This window comes from Asparagus officinalis, chromosome 8, assembly GCF_001876935.1.
Source record: "Asparagus officinalis chromosome 8, Aspof.V1, whole genome shotgun sequence".
NCBI classification, from domain to species: Eukaryota; Viridiplantae; Streptophyta; class Magnoliopsida; order Asparagales; family Asparagaceae; genus Asparagus; species Asparagus officinalis.
In genome coordinates this window covers 43,712,803-43,733,318 of record NC_033801.1, presented here as the reverse complement: position 1 = coordinate 43,733,318, position 20,516 = coordinate 43,712,803, and the positions used below count along the sequence as shown (strand labels likewise).

Below are 20,516 nucleotides of genomic sequence, written 5' to 3'. Positions count from 1 at the left end.
TCTCTCAACAAAAACCCATTGATTAAATGAAGAAATGAATCAAGAAGCCAATTGGAAAATCAATTTCCAATCTATCCAAAAGCCCAAGCTAAGATGAAGGATTAAAAGAAATATCAAAGCCCAAAAGCCCAAGCAAAAGCCCAAGATCCAAGCCCAAGAACCAATGAAAGAGGAGTTCTGCGGACAGCAGCTAGAAGCAGGCAGGCATCGATGCCAGCATCGATGGGGGCATCGATGCCCGCATCGATGCCCGTATCGATGCCAGCATCGATACCCCTATCGATGCTGGTATCGATACGCTGGGCAGTTTGTTACGAATCAAAGGCTGAAAATTGATGTTTTTGGATAAGATTTCAATCCAATGGCTCTCATTCACTGATGTTTACTATAAATAGGGGTAGAGAGTGAGGGGTTAAGGGTGTGAAATTTTTGTAAACTCCTTTTGGAGAGGAGGGCTACTCTTAATTGAGAAGGCCTTCCAAAAATTGTAACTTTAGTTGCAATTAATAATAATAATTTTTTCACCACTTTAAATATTTCTTCTCTTTGTTGGATGATGAAGATGGAGATGAAGAATTATTTAGAGGTTTGCATTTTCTTTTTGCATTTCTTTCTTTTTCTCTTTTATTGCTTATTAGTGTAGATTTATTTCTATGCTTGTAGTTTAGATTTTATTTTCTTGTTAAATAGCCAAGAGGCTAGAACCCTCTTGCCTTAGATTTATTTCATGCTTATAGAATAGATTTATTTTCTTGCATTTAATTCTTGCAATTTTATTTTGTAGTTTAGATTTTGCACTTTATTTTGTAGTTAGATTTTAATTTCTTATACTATTCACCTTGAGGCTAGAACCCTCTTGGGTTTAGTTTTTCTTTTTGTTTATTTTTATTTTGTTTGATTCGCCTTTAGGCTAGAACCCTCTAGGGAATCACCCTTTTTTAAGAAGTGGGCTCAATTGTAGATTACCCATATCTATAATTGAATCCACCATCTTTAATTTCTTGTATTTTCTTTTATTCTAGAATTTTGTTCTTCATTCTTGAATTTTTTTTTATTTGTTTCTTGATTTTATTCATTTTTTCCTTCTCACCTTATTGATCATACTCATTCTTTTTCAAATCCACTCTCACTTACACTTTGCACCTATTTACACACCATTTTCACTATCTCAATCTCTTCACAATCACATTCACTTATCACTCCTATTTGTCACGCACACAAAATAAGAACCAAATTTATATTTTCTCTTACAAAACACCTTCCTCGTGGGATCGATATCTTAAATACTATAACTTGACACGGTTGTGCACTTGTAACCTTTTTGGTACATGTTTATGCTGCATCAATCATTGTTAGGATATTGTCATTTGTTCATATTGCATATTCTTGCTTATAACATATTGTATATCTATCTTGCAAGAATAATATTTGAATCATTTGTTCATATTGCATATTCTTGCTTATAACATATTGTATATCTATCTTGCAAGAATAATATTTGAATTAGTTTTAAATCGGCATAAAATCGGATTCTATCTTGCAAGAATAATATTTGAATTAGTTTTAAATCGGCATAAAATCGGATTAGATTAGCATAAGACTCTAATCACCCCCCTCTAGGGTCTAACAGATATTAGTCGTGCAAGACAAAATGCAGCTAAGATCATACAACTTTTCTAGGTAATGAATTGGAGAAATCTTGAAGATATTACGGCCAACCTTTTCCCAAATAAATGTTACTTAGACAAGAACGAAGAAACAACTCCATGGAGTGATGAGGGCTTGCATACCCCGACACACGTGCGGCGGGTCAAAAGCGGGCCAACCCCCTTCTAACTCGACCCACCAGTGGCCCACCATTGCCATTGCGAAGATGCTCTCTTGTACCTTTCTCAACCTCTTTGCATATAGCTCCTTGTGAACTTTCGGAATTAATAGGGCTAGTGTCCAAAATTATGGGTAAATACAAAAGCTAACATCCTTCATCTATACATTGTTTTTTTAAATATTTCCTCATTTATAAAGTTTGACAAAAATCCCCCCATAGATCATTAAAGAACTATTACTTTTCCATGAAGTTTGGTTTTTAGATGTCGGAACAGCGGCCTACACGTGAAATGCTAGGTTAACAATAGAAACTTTAGATTTTTCCTTTCAAATCCCAGAAACTATTGTTGATATTTAAAGTAAAAATAATTATACAAAATTCTATCAGAGAATGCAAATATTTGTCATACATCAGAAGAACAAAATTCTATTATAAAATTAACAGTTTAATTAATTGTCATGGATGAGTGATCTTTTTTCTTCTTTAAAAAAAACTTGATAAAATGAGATGGGTTTCTTGTAATTTACTCAAAATGCAACTGAAACTGACCAGAGTCAATAAAAATCAAAGGCTACTGATTTTTTTTTTTTTTTACTTAAAAGGAGGAGACATAAATAGAGTAGAATTCGATCGTTGCGGGAAAAGAGAGAGAGAGAGAGAGAGAGAGAGAGACAACTCCCCCTTTATATTCTCCCCTCTCCTTCTTCTTCTTCGATCATCAGAAACCCTAATAAATCCAAATCCACTCTTCAATAATTACTTCCCCTGCCATCGTCGATCGCTGATGGCTCGAGGTTTCAGCGGCGTCAAAGACGACCTGAACGAGATTCGCCGCCACCTCCTCGACATCGCCTGCTTCCTCTCGCCCCTCATCGGAGCGGCGGCAGATTACACCGATTCGCCTCCGGCGTCGCCTCACAAAGAGAAGAGAAACCCTAACCCTAACCCTAGCTCTGCTTTGACCAACCAGCAGCAGCAGCAGCAGCAACTGGAGAGGAGAGTGGTGGTTGCTGGGGTTTTGAATGATTTGGCGGAGTTTGGTGGGGGATTGAAGAGCGGAATTGGGAGGATTTCCAGTGTTTGGAGGAGGAATCGGAGTGGTAGTAGTGGTGGGGGGATGAGGGAGGAGGTTGTGATGTTTGTTAGGGATTTGGTCAAGTGTCCTGAATCTTGGATGGAGTTTCCAGTCCCTGTTGATGATTGTAAGCTCTTCTTCTCTTTTTTTTTGTGTATTTCTTTGAGTTTATCTAGTTTAACTGATCAGTGGGCTTGAAATTTGATGAGAAAGCATGGATTTTTGTGATTGGTTCTTTTTCAAAGTTGCGACTTTTTCCATAAATATAGTATTTCTACGTACTGTCTGATTAATCATTACTACATACTAAACACATCGGTCACTGGTTGCAGAAATGTGACCAGTGAGGTGACGATATTTTAGTCTTTGCTTTTTTCAAACTTATATCCATTTTTCCTACCATGAGACGTGTATTTTCAACCTTCCATTGTCATTGCATCATTATATGTACATCAATCCTATCAAAAATCAACAACTGTGTCATCGATCCTTTCAAAATTCATTTCGCTATTGATGATTGTAAGTTCTCTATGCTCTTTATGTTAATTTTTTTATGTAATTAAGTTATCAGTTTTCTTGTAATTTGATGGGAAAACGTGGATGTTTTGACTTTTTTGGATGAAATTTGCATTATTCATATTCTAGTTGCTGGAGGGAGAAGGAATAGATGGAGATGGAGGAGGAGGAGAGAGGAAGTTGGAAGTGAAACAAAAGATGAGGGAGGGAAGGGGAGGAAAGGAAAGTGGAGATACTATACATGAGAGAGGAGGAGAGAGGAGGGTGAGTAAAAGAAGGAGGGTGCATAGGAGGAGGGACGAGGAAAGTGGAGATACTATACATGAGAGAGGAGGAGAGAGGAAGGTGAGTAAAAGGAGGGTGCATAGGAGGAGGGACGAGGATGGAGTGGAGATGGAGAGGAGAGAGAGGAGGGAGCTGAATGAAGTTTGGTGTAGGAAAGAGGAAGGAGGAGGATAGGCGTAGGAGAAAGGAGGGCGGATGTGAGGGCAAAGGTGTGGTGGAGGAGAAGAGAGGAGGGCAGATGCGAGAGGGCGGAGGTGGGGTGGAGGAGAAGAGAGGAGGGAGAAGGTGGATGTGGGATAGAGAAGAGAGAGAATACAAGAGCATGAAGGAGGTGAGGAGGAAGAAGATGAAGGGTATTTTGGGGATTAACGAAAAATATGGGTTGGTAAGGACTAAACGCATGAAAACTTTAATTTTGCAGCCCAATCACTTGCCTAGAAAGTGAGGGGCTTAATCATATGAGGTTCTTAATTTTGGGGCGTAAACACATTTTTCCATTTAAGAATGCAAGGGAACCTAGGAGGATCATCTGTTTCCTAATGACACCACTTTGAACCTAATAAACAATGTACAAAGTAAACTTTATGTCTTCAAGGGGAGGCATAGCCGGCGCATCCAACAAAGATTCGGAGCATCTCATAACATCAGAGAATGGTTTTCATTGTCTTGCATATTACATGAACATATGTATATAAAAAAGAGAAACTATTTGACATCCATACAAACTATAATAAATGAATGGTCAAATACACAATAATCCTGAAAATGAGGAATAGCATGACGAAGTTACATCAACAAGCAAGTTCAACATCAAAAAGCGAAAGATAAAATGTGGAGGAAGTACATGAAACCATGCAATCGATTTAAATCAAGTTTGGTGGTGTTAGCAGGATCCATGAATATACTTCATTTCATCCCAACTAGCCATCAGATAAGAGTAGGAAGTTAGGAAAGCATGTGAAAAATTGGACCTGTGAGTAGTGTAGACATTCAGCAATTAAGGTATAGGAATAAATATGAATAATTAGGCACTTTTTCACTGGCAAGCATGCATCAAAGTCCCATGTCATATAACAATATCTTTTTCATTCAGAAAATAGCCAAAGAAGTAAACCAAAGTTTTTGTAGGGCTCATACCGAGAGAATGACATATATGATATGATCATTTGTTGTAAGACTTTGGACAACTTGAATGATCATTAAAATTATGGATATAAAGATCAAACTGAACACACCTCGAGCAATTAAAATGATATGCTACAAACTTCCTTTCTTTGATTCTCTAATCCACCGCACTCACACATCAATACACCAATAATACAAATAAATAAACAAGTATTAACTCATGTACATAATTAAAGTTGTATACTCATCATTGGCCAGTTTCCATCACTAAATATGTTGATTAGGTGATTGATTATGTTTTTAAGTTCTGCCTCTTATATAAGTAAGTATCAACTCACACATTGATACACCAATGATACAAATAAATAAACAAGTACCAACTCATGTACATAATTAAAGTTGTATACTTATGATTGGTCGGTTGCCATCACTAAATATGTTGGTTAGGTGATTGATTATATTTTTAAGTTTTGTCTCTTTTATAAGCAACATCCAACTCATGTACATAATTAATTATTGCTTCTAATTCAATATGGTCTTCTTCGCAGCTGAATATCTTCCCTCCTATAGCATAGAAACTTCGAGAATTAGTTAATGCTAGTCGGAATCTCATAGAATTAAGATAATTGAGGAATTAACTGAATGATAGATTAATCACCAAGGCAATCCTATTATATACAAACAACAACATGAATCTGTGTCCTTCTGGCAAAAATTAAAAATTTTAGTATTCTTGCTAGAAATAATAACTCAGATTTGCATAATTTATATTGTATAAAATCAAATCGAATATTAGATATAGTGCATAGAAATGTCTCATGCAAACATGGGAATGCCATGTCTATGGAACTATTCTAGAGAAAGTTGAAGAGACTATGCATTCCTTTTGAAAAGTCATAAAAAATGTGTAATAATTGAAATATGAATTCTTGTATGTTAGTTACTGTCTTATTAGGAATGGCTTTGAGTTTCTAGATGCGGGAACATATCTATCTTTATGTGTACATATGTACCTTTTTTATTCTTTATACATATGTGTAGCCATGTTTGATTTTATAAATTGTTTGTCCATGTCTTTTTTTGTGTCTCGTGTATAGTCATAATTAGTTTTCCTTTTTTTCTTATGGACAAACTTGTAGTCCCAGGAACTCCATAGTTTACCAATCTTACAATTCCTTTTGATGAACATACTAGCTAGATAAGAATTACTTTACTAGTACATATTTCTAAAACTTGCTAAAGCTTTAATGTGAATGAGAATAAAATCATAACATAACATAAATTTTATTTGAGTAATTTAAAATCACAAAAAGCAGACAAAACCAACTTTTGTCCATTATGACACCCCCCTGCTCTATAACCACGGAGTACAACTTATCCTAGACAAGGAAAGAGTTTATACAAAAAGCTGGGATAATAAGATTTACTTACCTAACAATTATCAACTATCGAACATGATAAAAGATCAAACTCATATCACCTTTCTACATTAAGTAAATGACATGTCGTCAAAACTAAAGTAATTTTTCAACCGTGCCTATATGTAAAATAATTGATTGAACATAAAGCTTCTTACAAGTACATTCTCATAGCTACCGTTTTGGTGAAGCTAGACTGGACCTCAAGCACTACCTATATACCACTAACATTTATAACCAAATTAAATTTTTTTTCTTGATCACTAGAAATTTGTTAATTATGTAGTCAATCTATATTTCATACTTTTAGTATTTCTTAAACTAAAAATAAGAGATTCCATTATACCGAGTCGCTAGCTAAATTTTGTGAACAATAATACCCTTTAATTTTTGAAGTTTAAATCATAAGAAATCCATATTTCACAACCTATCCTTCAAAATCTGAAACTCCTACATCAAAACATTTTGAATATAAGTCCACCAATAATAGCCTAAAGTTTTGAGGGTAAAAAAAAAATCTTTTTATACATTCACAAAGGTGCTCATTATAAGCCATGGGATTCATATACCAATAGACGAGAGACATCAGATCCTATAAACAAAACTAACAAAGCTTATTGTTAATAAGTCTCAGAGAAAATAATAGATGTTGCAACTTTTATTTTTGGATTGAATACCTGGACAAAAAGAAGTCAAATATGTGGCCACGATCTCCAGAGGATCATAAGAACCTCTTGTTCTTGATCCTATTCTTATTCTAGCTACCTTCTTTGATCCTAGGCCCTTTAGATGACTTCTCTTTCTGAAATTGAGTTTGAATTAGAATTTGAGAAATGAGTACGTTGTTATTGTCAACTGAACAAAACAAAGAGAGTCTCGAAATGGGGGAAGTCGTCATCGATGTCCTCCATCAAGGTGGCTTCCACCATTGAGGAGGTGATAGTTGGGTCAGCTTCAACCATTGGTTTGATGAAATTCACAAACCTTCTTGTTCTTTATCCATTGCCCAAAAATGAAAAATAATAATCTAAATTAATCTCAATCATCCTCTAACATTACTCATAACTCTTACCTTACTAAAGCTCTAGCCCCATCACCACAGCCATACTCTCCTTACAGGGTTGTTCCCCATCACGTCAGGCAAAAACCAAAAGAATAAATAGCAAACCAAAGGTGAAGTGTGAATAGTAGGGGTTGAAATTTAGCACACTACTTTTCCTAAATATCCTTAATTGTTTAACTTAGACATTCTGGTAAAAATGTAATAAAGAAAAATAATAGAGGATGGAAAGAAAAATAAAGGGTAGATTGCATTTAAATACCTTATAGTTTCATCAACCTTGCACTTTAGTGCCCCATATTTTAAAATCGTGCTCATGCCCCCAAAGTATTTTAAGTGTTGGCAGTTAAATGCCCCAAAATTTTTAAATGTTGCACGTTGGTGTCATTTTATTTACCCAATGTTGCATTTTGGTGCTCTCTTGTTTACCAAATGTTGTATATGAATGCCCTTAATTTGTAAATATTCTCACTTAGATACCCTAAAGTTCCTAAAAGATGCACTTTAATACCCTCAGTTATGTGATATTCTTAGATACGTAGAGAAAAGTTAATGCATCTAAGTTTTTTTTAACTTTGGGGCATTTTCTGCAATACCTAAATACTTTGAGCATTTAAGTAACTGATTTAAAATAGGGGGCATTAAAATGCAAGGTTGGTGAAACTACAGGGCATTTAAGTGCAATTTAGTCGAAAATAAAAGAGACAGAGATCTAGCTTTTAAACAATAGGTTTTTATGCTATTATGGCGACTTAATGTAGCATATGTACATTTTTGCTTCAATTCGTAATGAAGCAGGGGTATCTTTAATGTGGGAAAAGTTGAGCTCTAAAACTAAATGACGCTTAGAGGAAATACAATTGTTGATGTGTATTATATTAGCAACTTTGAAAAGCTCACAACATTTTATTTGTGTCATTATAGTTTTTGTGACTCGTTTTCTTCTTCATCATCGTATCTTTCTAACTACTTGAAGCTTTAATGGATACAAAAATGACTCTTTTTACATTTTTTATAATTTTTTTGAATTAAGTTCAACATTAAAATTCTCTTGCTACGGTTGTTATTTGTCAAGTTTTTATCAAACTCTTGATTTGCATGATAGCTCATTTATAAATGTTCTGCAAGATAATTATTCTATAATTGCTAGCACAAATTATACTAATTGGATTGCTAGTAAAGAAACCACTACATCTCCAATTATTCCTTGAATAATAGTTGGACTTTCATTTATAGTTAATAGTATTATACTTTAAAGAAAGTGTCACTTCCCCCCCAAACCGCGCCCTCTAAAACTGAATGACACCTAGAGGAAATGCAAATGTTGATGTGCATTATATTAGCAATTTTGAAAAGCTCACAACATTTTCTCTGTGTCATTATATTTTCTGTGACTCATTTTCTTCATCATCATCGTATCTTTCTAATTGCTTGAAGCTTTAGTGGATACAAAAATGACTTTTTTCCATTTTTTGTAATTTTTTAAATTAAGTTCAACTTTAAAACTCTCTTGCTATGGTTGTTATTTGTCAAGTTTTTATCAAACTCTTCATTTGCATGATAGCTCATTTATAATTTTTTTGCAAATAATTATTCCATTATTGCTAGCACAAATTATACTAATTGGGATTGCTAGTAAAGAAACCACTACATCTCCAATTATTCCTTGAATAATATTTGGTCTTTCATTTATAGTTAATAGTATTATACTTTAAAGAAAGCCCCCCCCCCCCCCCCAAAAAAAAACAAAAAACAAAAAACAAAAAACAAAAAAAAAACAACTTTAAACTAGCGTGACAATGAAAACCAACTTTAAAGTTCAGTTAATACAGAAACCACCTTTAAAGGGGTTCTGGTAGCAATCAACCACATTTAACCTATTTTGCAGTGAAATTTTGATTTATCTTATAGTTAAGAAGTGCTTTCAGGTGTTTTAAAAAGAAGCAAATCAGTAATGTGACATGAAATATTACAAGTTGATGAGGTTTTTTGTAAGATACCAATCGCCATTTTACCAAAAAACTAGTCAAGGTGGTTGATTATTACTGGGAACTCCTTTAAAGGTGGCTTATGTATTAATATAACTTTAAAGTTGGTTTTCATATAGTCATCCTATTTTAAAGGTGATTTCTATGAGGGGGGAGAAAAACCATATAGAAATAGAAACAGGTTAATCTAATCTGGTTTTGTATTATTTTGCAGATTTTCATATGTCCCATCATCAAAGAGACCATATAGAAACTGTTGAACGTCTGGTTCCAAGTTTATCTACACTTAGAATAAGCCTTTGCCCACGTTTCATGACTGAGAAAAGCTTCTGGAAGATATACTTTGCTCTTTTGCATCCGAGGTTGAATAGGGTTGAGTCTGATTTCTTATCAACCCAGCAGGCAAGAGTTTAATTTTACACATATTTCTGAGTCTAGATTTGAAATCATGCTTCATCTTCTAATTCAGTGGGTCAGGTCATAGTTCCGCACCTGGATTTCTTACTCTTTGCGTTAATGTCAATAGTTGTTATCATATGGTTTTGTGCACAAGCTGTTAGTGCACATCCGCATTTACTTATTAACTGCATTTCTAAATAGAGTAACATATTAAAATGCCTCTTGTGTATAAGAAACATAAAATTGTGTGATTAAGTTCACAAGTATTCATATTCTTTTGTGCACTTGCAGTTTGCGCACATTTGCATTTACTTTGCAACTCCAGTTTAAATAGACATAATAAGATGCCGCATTTTCTGTAAGAAGGCATAAAGATTGTGTGATTGAGTTAAAGCATTCAGTTTCTGCAGAGTTGAAATCCTATTTGTTGTACTGCTTAATGGTAAATGTTGCATTTGGCAAATAAAGTACTGTGTCTATATTATTACTCATGACTATGTTGATGGAAACAGTATTCGGTCCTTTTCGACTGCGTATAAACTACAAAGGTGTTTCATGTCTATACGCCTTAAATCATCCATATTTGCAAATTTACCACTTAAATACTGATTGCAAATTTACTCTCTAATACTTTCACATTAGATCTTTCTACCCCTCACTTAACAATATTGGAATTCAAACAGTAGAATTGTGTCCTGACCTTTCTACCCCTCCTCCCAATTAACCAAATAAAGACTTGAATGATTTGTCAATTTGAGATCTATCTGCACTGTTGTCTTCCACTTTATTCAGTCGCTTACATATCATCTAGGACTTGGATGATTTCAATGGCATTCAGAAAGGCATATGATTTTGAATCAGGATTGAACTCCAATACCTTGCCATCCACACCCACCAAATATTCTTTCATCAGAGGTGAAATTTGGGTTCTCATGTTCTTCCACAAAATCTCACTGGTGATAACCAAATATTCTTTCATCAGAGGTGAAATTTGGGTTCTCATGTTCTTCCACAAAATCTCACTGGTGATACTGTCCTTCGGTACTACCTTCAAATTGTTAGCCAAAAAGAATATTCACTGACATTGAAGTTCTCAAAGGAGGAAGAGTCGAAAACAAGCCTGAGGTAATAAGCTCCAAATCTTGAACTCTGCATGAGAAGAAAAGATGAGGTAGAAGAAGAAGAAGAAATTAAAGAGAAGTGAGGGGAACATGGTGTATTAGTGTGTTTTACTGATGGAGAAGAAAGGGCAAATGATTTTTGCATTAGGAATATAATTAGTATTAATTAGAAAGGGTATATTTGTCATTAACTAATTTCTCCTACTCACTAACTCACATTTGCGTTGCACACTCTTGCCCTTTCAAACCCAGACCAGCCTAAGAGTGAAAAAGAATGGCCATGAACATGATGGACATTACGACGGATGTGGTGAATCCCGACCAGCCACCAGGACCGAATGATTCAACTCAGAAGGATGACCCGAAGACGAATGAAGTGACCATGGATGAAGTGCCTACTGCTGCTGAGGGGGTGGGCTAGGTAAGTCGACTGGAACAACCCTTGGCAGCAACTAGGCTTTGGAAAGATCTGGTCACCAGCAAAGAAGTTACCGTTGAAGCTGTTGAGAAGGAGGAAGAATGTGTGGAAACTGAAGAGGAGGTGAGAGCTAGTTTGCCAGATGGGTTTCTTGATGGTAAAATCAAAGTCGCTTTCCCTGAGGGTGCAGATGGTGATCCAAGAGTGACGATTGAAACAGAGGTGTTGAAGACGCTAGCGTCGGCCTAGACCTCTACAATGGTGGTCAAAACCCTTGGGACTCTGATTCCGTTCGATGTCATGGCTAGAAAGGTGAAAGGAACTTTGGAAACCAAAGGGGCACTTCAGACTCATTGATTTGCCGAATGCTTACTACATGGTTAAATTCTCTAGTGCAGATGATTATATGAGAGTACTCACTGGGGTCCATGGTCAATGTTTGGACATTATCTGGTCCTTAAACCATGGACGCCAACTTTCGACCCTCTTACGGACGTCGTTGCGACCACTCCGGCCTGGGTGCGAATTTCAAATCTTCCTGTTTTCTTATACGAGGAAGGAGTCGTCGTTGCGACCACTCCGGCCTGGGTGCGAATTTCAAATCTTCCTGTTTTCTTATACGAGGAAGGAGTTCTGTTACAAGTTGCTGCCGGGATGGGGAGGCCGATCAAGGTGGACAAGAAAACCTTACATGCTAATAGAGGTAGGTATGCGAGGGTTTGTGTCGAGATAGATTTGACAAAACCGCTGAAGGGTTCGGTGTTCATCAATGGAAACCGATATTTAGTGGAGTATGAGAACCTACATTCCATCTGCTTCCATTGTGGTCGGTACGGACACTTCCAACCAAATTGTCCTACCCTGCCATCGAACATTGAAAAGAAACAGAAGGAGGCGGAGGCGTGCAAAGATCAACGCATCGATCCGAATAGGAGAACTCCGGCGGGCGAAGAGAAATTCGGCGGTTGGATGTTGCCAAAACCCAGGCGGCGGCCGGCAAGGCATGCTGAGTGGGTAAACCCTAACCCTAACCCTAAATTCAAGCAGGGATTCGGGCCATTGAAAAATCCCTCGAGATCTGATGGGTTTAAAGTTTTGGAGAACCTGCAGGAGGAAGAGGTTTCAGGGGAACGTTTGGATTCATACTCAAAGAAGGAAAATCAAGAAGCAGGAAGAAATTTCGGGCACAACAATGATACTCCGAAAGAGGGAAACAAGGGAGCAGAGAAAGAAAAGAGAGACAAAGGGAAGGCCATAGTTTCTGCAGAGCCGTATTTGTCAGAAGGTAGTGGTTTTAATAGAAATTATGGGGATACGTCAAAAGCCTTGATGGGTAATAATAGAAGCAGAAAAAAGACTGACAGAAAATTCAAGCATGGAAAAGGTAACGGGCCTCTTCAGATTGCAAGCCCAAGTGAGAGCTTGAAATTGGGCCCGTCCAAAAGGCCTAGGGCAAATTATGAGCAGCCTCATTATGTTCTGCTTAGAAGGGACCAAACTCTAGAAGATATTGCATCACATTCGCTCAACCCAGCTAACAGGCTTGGGCCTAATTGTGGCGAAGTGTTTGGGCCCAATATTGAGGCTGACTCTTCTCTACCCATTTCCTCAGAGGCTGCTGATGTTGCAATCAGAAATGTCGATCCTGGGAATGTTTCTGGTAGCCAAGAAGATGATAAGATCGAGGGGGTCGAGCTCAGTAGCTCGAGCCAGAACCTGTAATGGGTTTGTTATTTCGAAACCCCCTTTGTTTCCATTATGAATTGTATTGTATGGAATTATCGTGGGGCGGGTAAATCCGGTTTCATTAACACTGTGAATTACATGATTCGTTGTCACCGTATTGACGTTATCGCGTTGATTGAGACTCACATTTCAGGGGAGAATGCCCAGAAGATCTGTGATAGGCTGAGATTAGGAGCAAGCGATAGGGTTGAGGCCCAAGGGTTCAAGGGTGGTATTTGGCTTGTTTGGAACCCGATGAGATCGATGTAAGGGTTCGTTATAAGAATACTCATTTCATCAGTGCTGCGGTTAGTAAAGGTGACCTTCAGGTTCAACTCATTGTTACTTACGCTCCGCCGACTGTCCATAAACGACGCAATTTTTGGGCTGCACTGTCAAACGAGATCGGCTGCTGTAGGAGTCCGGTTCTTGTGGGAGGTGACTTCAATTGTATTGTGGGATTGGAGGAAAGACAAGGAGGCTCCGGAGTCCTTCATCTGGATTCCTCAGAATTTCGAGAGTTGATCTCAAACAATGGCCTCATCGACATAGGCTTTGCGGGACAAAGTTTCACGTGGTCCCGAGGGCTTACTCCGAGCACTCTTATCTCCAAAAGACTCGATCGTTTCCTTATGAATCTTGAAGTTTGCATCAAATGGCCGAACACGAGTGTCCGTCATCTTCCTAAGTTTGGTTCGGATCATACGCTACTTTTGCTTAGCCTTGAGCCTAAATGCCGCTACGATAAAAGTCGTCGGCCTTTTCGTTTTGAAATTGCTTGGCTTACTCATCCCGACTTCTTGGAATTTATTCATCAGAATTGGAAGAGGGATTGTCCTGCTAATATTGCCTTGGCTGCGCTGAAGGACAAACTGCTAGACTGGAATAGGAAATGCTTCGGCAATATACATGAGAAGAAGACCTTGCTTCTTGCTGAACTTGATAAGACGCAGATGGAGATTGAGAAAGGGCCTACGTCTGAACTGATGGCTAAGGAGGAGCAGCAAAAAGGGGAACTCCAAACTGTGCTTGAACGTGAGGAACTCCTATGGTTTCAAAAATCCAGAGAATCGTGGCTGAATTCCGGGGATAGAAATACGGCGTTTTTCCACGCTTCCACGGTTATCCGGAGAAAACATAACAGGATTCGTGCGCTGCTGAATGATGGAGGTGCGCTGATTACGAATGAAGATGAACTCGAGGCTATGGTGGTCGATTTTTTCAGGGATCTTTACCGGGTTCCTATTCAAGAAATGTATCCAATTGCCACACCTCACGGACTGTTCCCACAGTTGCCTGCTGCTGCCTGGTCCGAGTTGCAGAATGTTTTCTTGGAGGAGGATATTTATCGAGGCATCAAACAAATGGGAGGTCTTAAGGCGCCGGGGCCGGACGGGTTCCAACCGGTTTTCTACCATAAATGTTGGAAGACCGTCGGAGCCTCTGTCATTACTGCGGTCAGGGATTTCTTTGATTGTGGTAAGCTTCCCGCTGGGCTTAATAATATGCTGATTTCGCTTCTTCCTAAGGTGAGCAACCCGAATAAAGTCGGTCTTTTTCGTCCGATTAGCCTTTGTAACGTTTCTTACAAGATCATCACAAAAGTTCTTGTAAATCGTATGCAAGGGATTCTTCGTGATCTTATTGGTCCTATGCAAGGTAGTTTCCTCCCGGGCCGCCTTATTACAGACAATATTGTCCTTGCCCAAGAGGTCGTTCATTCCATGAGATTTAAAAAAGGCAAGTCGGGTTGGATGATCATTAAAATCGACTTGGAGAAGGCCTACGATCGCTTAAGGTGGGATTTCATTGTCGATACACTCCATGATGCGGGCTTTCCCGATAGATGGATCGAGTGGATAGTGGAGTGTACCTCGTCGGCTACCATGAACGTCTTATGGAATGGCGAAAGAACGGGTTTGATTAGGCCTACGAGGGGGATTAGGCAAGGAGATTCGATCTCGTCTTACCTCTTTGTTCTTTGCGTGGAAAGACTTAGTCATATGATTATTAAGGCCGTTGATGAAAGAATCTGGAAGCACATTCGTATCTCTCGTGGTGGTCCTCCCCTTTCACATATTCTTTTCGCGGACGACATCCTTCTTATGGCGGAGGCCTCGGTTGCTCAAGTTCGTGTCGTCAAGGAATGCCTTGACCGCTTTTGTAGGTCCTCGGGACAAAAAATTAATCCCCTCAAGTCCAAGATCTTCATATCGCCAAATGTTGAGGCTGATTTGGCTCAAAGAATTCAGTGGGAGAGCGGTTTCTCAGTGACTTCTGATTTTGGGGTTTACCTTGGTATGCCCTTACTTCACAAAAAGATTGATAAGCACACTTTCGATCCCTTGTTGCAAAAGATCAATAACAAGCTGTCCGGATGGCGGAGTAAGAACCTCAGTCTTGCGGGACGGATCACGCTCGCCAAATCCGTCATCACTTCACTTCCGGTGTACACAATGGCCTGCATTGATCTCCCGGGGTCGGTTTGCGATAAAATTGATCAAATCACTCGCTCCTTCGTTTGGGGTTCGTGGGGAGAAAACAGGAAGATGCACATGGTTCATTGGGAGGAAATTACAAAACCCAAAGACCGGGGAGGTTTCGGGCTGAAGTGTATGCGTGAGCTAAACCTTGCCTTGACAGGTAAATTAGCTTGGAAATTTCTTAATGACAATGACTGCCTTTGGGTGCAAGTTCTGAGAGCAAAATACATTCGCCCTTCTTTGTCTGTGCATAATGATCCTTCACCGGCATGGAGAAGTATTAAAAAGGCTGTTAAGAAAGTTGTTGTGAAAGGCTCGTCTTGGCAGCTAGGTGATGGCGAACTGATCCGGTTCTGGAGAGATAAATGGCTCCTCGATGTCAGTTTGGAAAAGGAGGCCTTGGGAGTGATCAGTCCGGAGTTTTTAGACGCCACTGTGAGCCACTTTTGGAACCCAGGTATAGGTTGGAAGTGGGATGTTCTTAGCTCTCTGTTGCCATCTAGGATTTTGCTCAAATTAGCCGCTACTGTCGTGGTTGAAGAGGAGAACAGCCAGGATATTATTCGATGGGATGAATCGAAGGATGGGGGTTACTCGGTTTTTACGGCCTACAAGCTGGTGCATAATCGGAGTTTGTTCGTGGAAATTGATTCCCCAGTGTTCAGAGTTATTTGGAAAATTAAGGCTCAAGAACGGGTGAGAACTTTTGCCTGGCTGGTGGTCCGGGGTGGTGTCCTGACGAACGCCGAGAGACGGCGCAGACACCTTACTGAGGATAACGCTTGCCCCTGCTGTTCTTCAGAGCCTGAATCAGCCCTTCATCTGTTCAGGGACTGTGGTGTTGTTACTGATATTTGGACCAAGCTGGAGCCTCCTTTCTCGTGGACTGAGTTTTATGGGCCTAACTATGCTCAGTGGCTGAGGCTTAATCTTTTACACTCTGGGCCTAGTGTTAAGGATAATGCTTGGGCAAGCATTTTTGCAGTCGCCTTGTGGAATATCTGGAAGTGGCGCAATTCTTGGGTTTTTAGGAAGGAGAGATTCATGGGAGATAAAGCGGATTTTGTTCTTGGCATTGTCAAGGAATATAAGGAGGCGTCTGTTTTGGATCGTGTTACGAACATGAGGAGTGTGGATGAGATCCTTGTCAACTGGACCCGGCCTCCTAAACAGTGGGTCAAGTTGAATACGGATGGTTCGGTCGGGATGGTCTGGCCGCTTCAGGAGGTATCATTCGGGGCTCAGATGGCAAGTGGCTTGTGGGTTTTGTCCACAACATCGGACTTTGCTCGGTTCCTTTGGCGGAATTGTGGGGCATTGTGTCGGGTCTCAGGCTTGCTTGGGACAGGGGATACAGGAGGGTTTGCCTGGAAACAGATTCGCAATTGACGGTTCTGTTACTTAGCAAACCTATGGAGCGTTGTCACCCCTTATTCAGCCTCGTCTCTCTGGCGCAAGGCTTCTTGCGTAGGGATTGGGAGATCCAGTTCCGACATATTTTTCGTGAAGCGAACGTTATTGCGGATCGCTTAGCGTCTTTTGCTTTTTCTTTTCCCATTGGTGTTCATGTTGTTGAGGTTCCACCCGATTAGGTGCGTTCTTGTATTTCGGATGATGTGAGGGGTTTTGCTACACCTCGCCGGGTGGCAAAGTAGGTTTTATTTATATATTTCCGAGAGTGCTGCCTCTCTTTCTATCAAAAAAAAAAAACTAATTTCTCCTACTAACATAACTTCAAGGAATATACTAAGTATATTCCCTAACATAATAAATGAGGGGTATAAATATCCAATGTGAAGGGAATTGAGGGATAAATTTGCAAAATTCAAGATGTCAATAGTTGTTATCATATGGTTTTGTGCACAAGCTGTTAGTGCACATCCGCATTTACTTATTAACTGCATTTCTAAATAGAGTAACATATTAAAATGCCTCTTGTGTATAAGAAACATAAAATTGTGTGATGCTATTGGAAAGTATTCATATTCTTTTGTGCACTTGCAGTTTGCGCACATTTGCATTTACTTTGCAACTCCAGTTTAAATAGACATAATAAGATGCCGCATTTTCTGTAAGAAGGCATAAAGATTGTGTGATTGAGTTAAAGCATTCAGTTTCTGCAGAGTTGAAATCCTATTTGTTGTACTGCTTAATGGTAAATGTTGCATTTGGCAAATAAAGTGCTGTCTATATTATTACTCATGACTATGTTGATGGAAACAGTATTCGGTCCTTTTCGACTGCGTATAAACGACAAAGGTGTTTCATGTCTATACCCCTTAAATCATCCATATTTGCAAATTTACCACTTAAATACTGATTGCAAATTTTCTCTCTAATACTTTCACATTAGATCTTTCTACCCCTCACTTAACAATATTGGAATTCAAACGGTAGAATTGTGTACTGACCTTTCTACCCCTCCTCCCAATTAACCAAATAAAGACTTGAATGATTTGTCAATTTGAGAACTATCTGCACTGTTGTCTTCCACTTTATTCAGTCGCTTACATATCATCTAGGACTTGGATGATTTCAATGGCATTCAGAAAGGCATATGATTTTGAATCAGGATTGAACTCCAATACCTTGCCATCCACACCCACCAAATATTCTTTCATCAGAGGTGAAATTTGGGTTCTCATGTTCTTCCACAAAATCTCACTGGTGATAACCAAATATTCTTTCATCAGAGGTGAAATTTGGGTTCTCATGTTCTTCCACAAAATCTCACTGGTGATATTGCCCTTCGGTACTACCTTCAAATTGTTAGCCAAAAAGAATATTCACTGACATTGAAGTTCTCAAAGGAGGAAGAGTCGAAAACAAGCCTGAGGTAATAAGCTCCAAATCTTGAACTCTGCATGAGAAGAAAAGATGAGGTAGAAGAAGAAGAAATTAAAGAGAAGTGAGGGGAACATGGTGTATTAGTGTGTTTTATTGATGGAGAAGAAAGGGCAAATGATTTTTGCATTAGGAATATAATTAGTATTAATTAGAAAGGGTATATTTGTCATTAACTAATTTCTCCTACTAACATAACTTCAAGGAATATACTAAGTATATTCCCTAACATAATAAATGAGGGGTATAAATATCCAATGTGAAGGGAATTGAGGGATAAATTTGCAAAATTCAAGATTGAGGGTAAATTTGCAATTGATTTGAGGGGTATATATGAAAAAAAACCGAAACCACAGTTAGAATCTATGCTCTCTGCTTGAATAGTCTGAGACAGCCCCCATCTCCCCAACAACACCCCACCCCACCAAAAGAAAACCACCCTACAACAACACCCGCACACACAGACACAAAAGAGAGAGTTGGGCTTCAATAGGTTCATGCATTTAAATTCATCTTTCAAGTGGGAAAGTGAGTCTAAATGCCCTTTTACCTACCTTACCAGAAAAGATAATATTACATATTCAAGGGGATTCTCTGTGATTTATAAACAGAGGGGTTTGGTGCAAGTTTCTCCAAAGTTTAACTTACCCAAATAAAAGTTTTAAGTAAAAAATCTTGAAAAATCAGGAGGGATCTCAACCAACAAAATTATATTATTATTTAACATCTGTTGATATATTTAATATCCGTATTTGTATCCTGTCCTATACAAGCGAGGCTCCTATACAAGTGTGGCTGTATGTGCAGGTATTCATATCCTTTTGAATCCCAACTTTTGATTCTTCTTCCATGTGTTACACAGAATGAGTTTTTCTTATTTTCTTTGAACTGTACCATATAAAGGAGTCCATCATACGATGTGGTTTACATATTCTCTGAATAAGCAATTGGTTTCCAGATTGTGGAAGAGATGCGCATAAATCTGAAAAAGAAGATGCAAGATAGATTACAACTGGAGCCTCAGCATGCTGTAGCTGAGAGCTCTTTCTTGAACACAAGTGACAAGGAAATAGATACCCAACAGGAGGCAATCCACACAAATCCGAACAAGGATCAAACTACAGGCTCTGAATCTCAGAAGCATATTTCTGACAGCTCCTCTGATGATATCCAACAGCAGGCGACAGAAGCAAAAACCCTACAGTACTTTGATAGGTGGTTTGATTCCCCTGATGTCGCAAGAGAGGCAAATTCTTCCACCGAAAGCAGAAAACAAATTAGCAGCAGAGAATATGACGCCTACAGTGAGGCAGAAGACAGTGACACTATCCTTTTGCAGAGAAAGTATAGGAATTCATCATCCATGGATTCAGTTGATCATGGCTATTCTTTGGTTTCCTCAGATGTATCCTTACCACCGTTGAGCAGAAAGCCATCCTATGAACACACTTCTGACTATGAACTTGTGGAGAGGTCTTGAATAAAGAGTCCTAAGGTTTTCTCTTTTCTTTTGTTTCCTGTTTATTACCTAAAATTTGTAAAGGGGTTATCTTTGGACCTTCATCGTTCTGTAAATGATGTCGCTCGAAGCTTTGGCTGGCTTCTCGGGTTGATTGTAAAGGTATGGGACTAATTTGCGTGAATTAATTACATATAAATGTGCCCATAAAGCTGGCTTTGTCCTTGATGTCTTTTCCAGTTATTGCATGCTTCCTGGGCGGTAATACTGATTAAGTTGTTACAGTAAAAATATCAAAAATTAGCCATTTGTCACTGATGTTACTTTTGTGAATACCCTGATTCTGATTTATTATAAATTGACAATGCAAGTAGGCTGGCGTTTACAAAGAGCAACCATTTTATGATGAAGGAACTTTGAGATGAAATTTGGAGTTTTTGTGTACGACTGTTGAAAGAACTTCGAGATAGAATTGCATATATCCGTTTTAGTTGATGCACGTCTGAAAAAAGACAAGAAAGCTTCATTTTCTTTTCCAGCTCAGATCCAACAAATTACTTCGACGATTAGAAACCTTCCTTTCGAAAAAAAAACGATGTATGCGCATAATTGATACAAAATGATTGTTTGCTGATACATAGAAGCGGTCATTAACCTACCGTTTTATGGGAGAGAAAAAAATGGAAGAGAACACAACTGAGTTCACAAGGAAGAAAAAACTGCTCAAGGAATAAAGTTGTATAATTTAATACGTAAATTACTATTCTTCGTT

At 38.5% G+C, this 20,516-nt stretch overlaps 1 protein-coding gene across 1 annotated transcript; it reads left to right on the top strand.

Annotated features, from left to right (window-relative positions):
* LOC109819499 lies at positions 2,466 to 19,977 on the top strand. The gene is made up of 3 exons (XM_020385240.1): positions 2,466 to 3,030; positions 9,510 to 9,697; positions 19,244 to 19,977. The coding sequence occupies exons 1-3, from the start codon at positions 2,613 to 2,615 to the stop codon at positions 19,763 to 19,765; spliced, it is 1,128 nt and encodes a 375-aa protein (XP_020240829.1). The 5' UTR covers positions 2,466 to 2,612; the 3' UTR covers positions 19,766 to 19,977.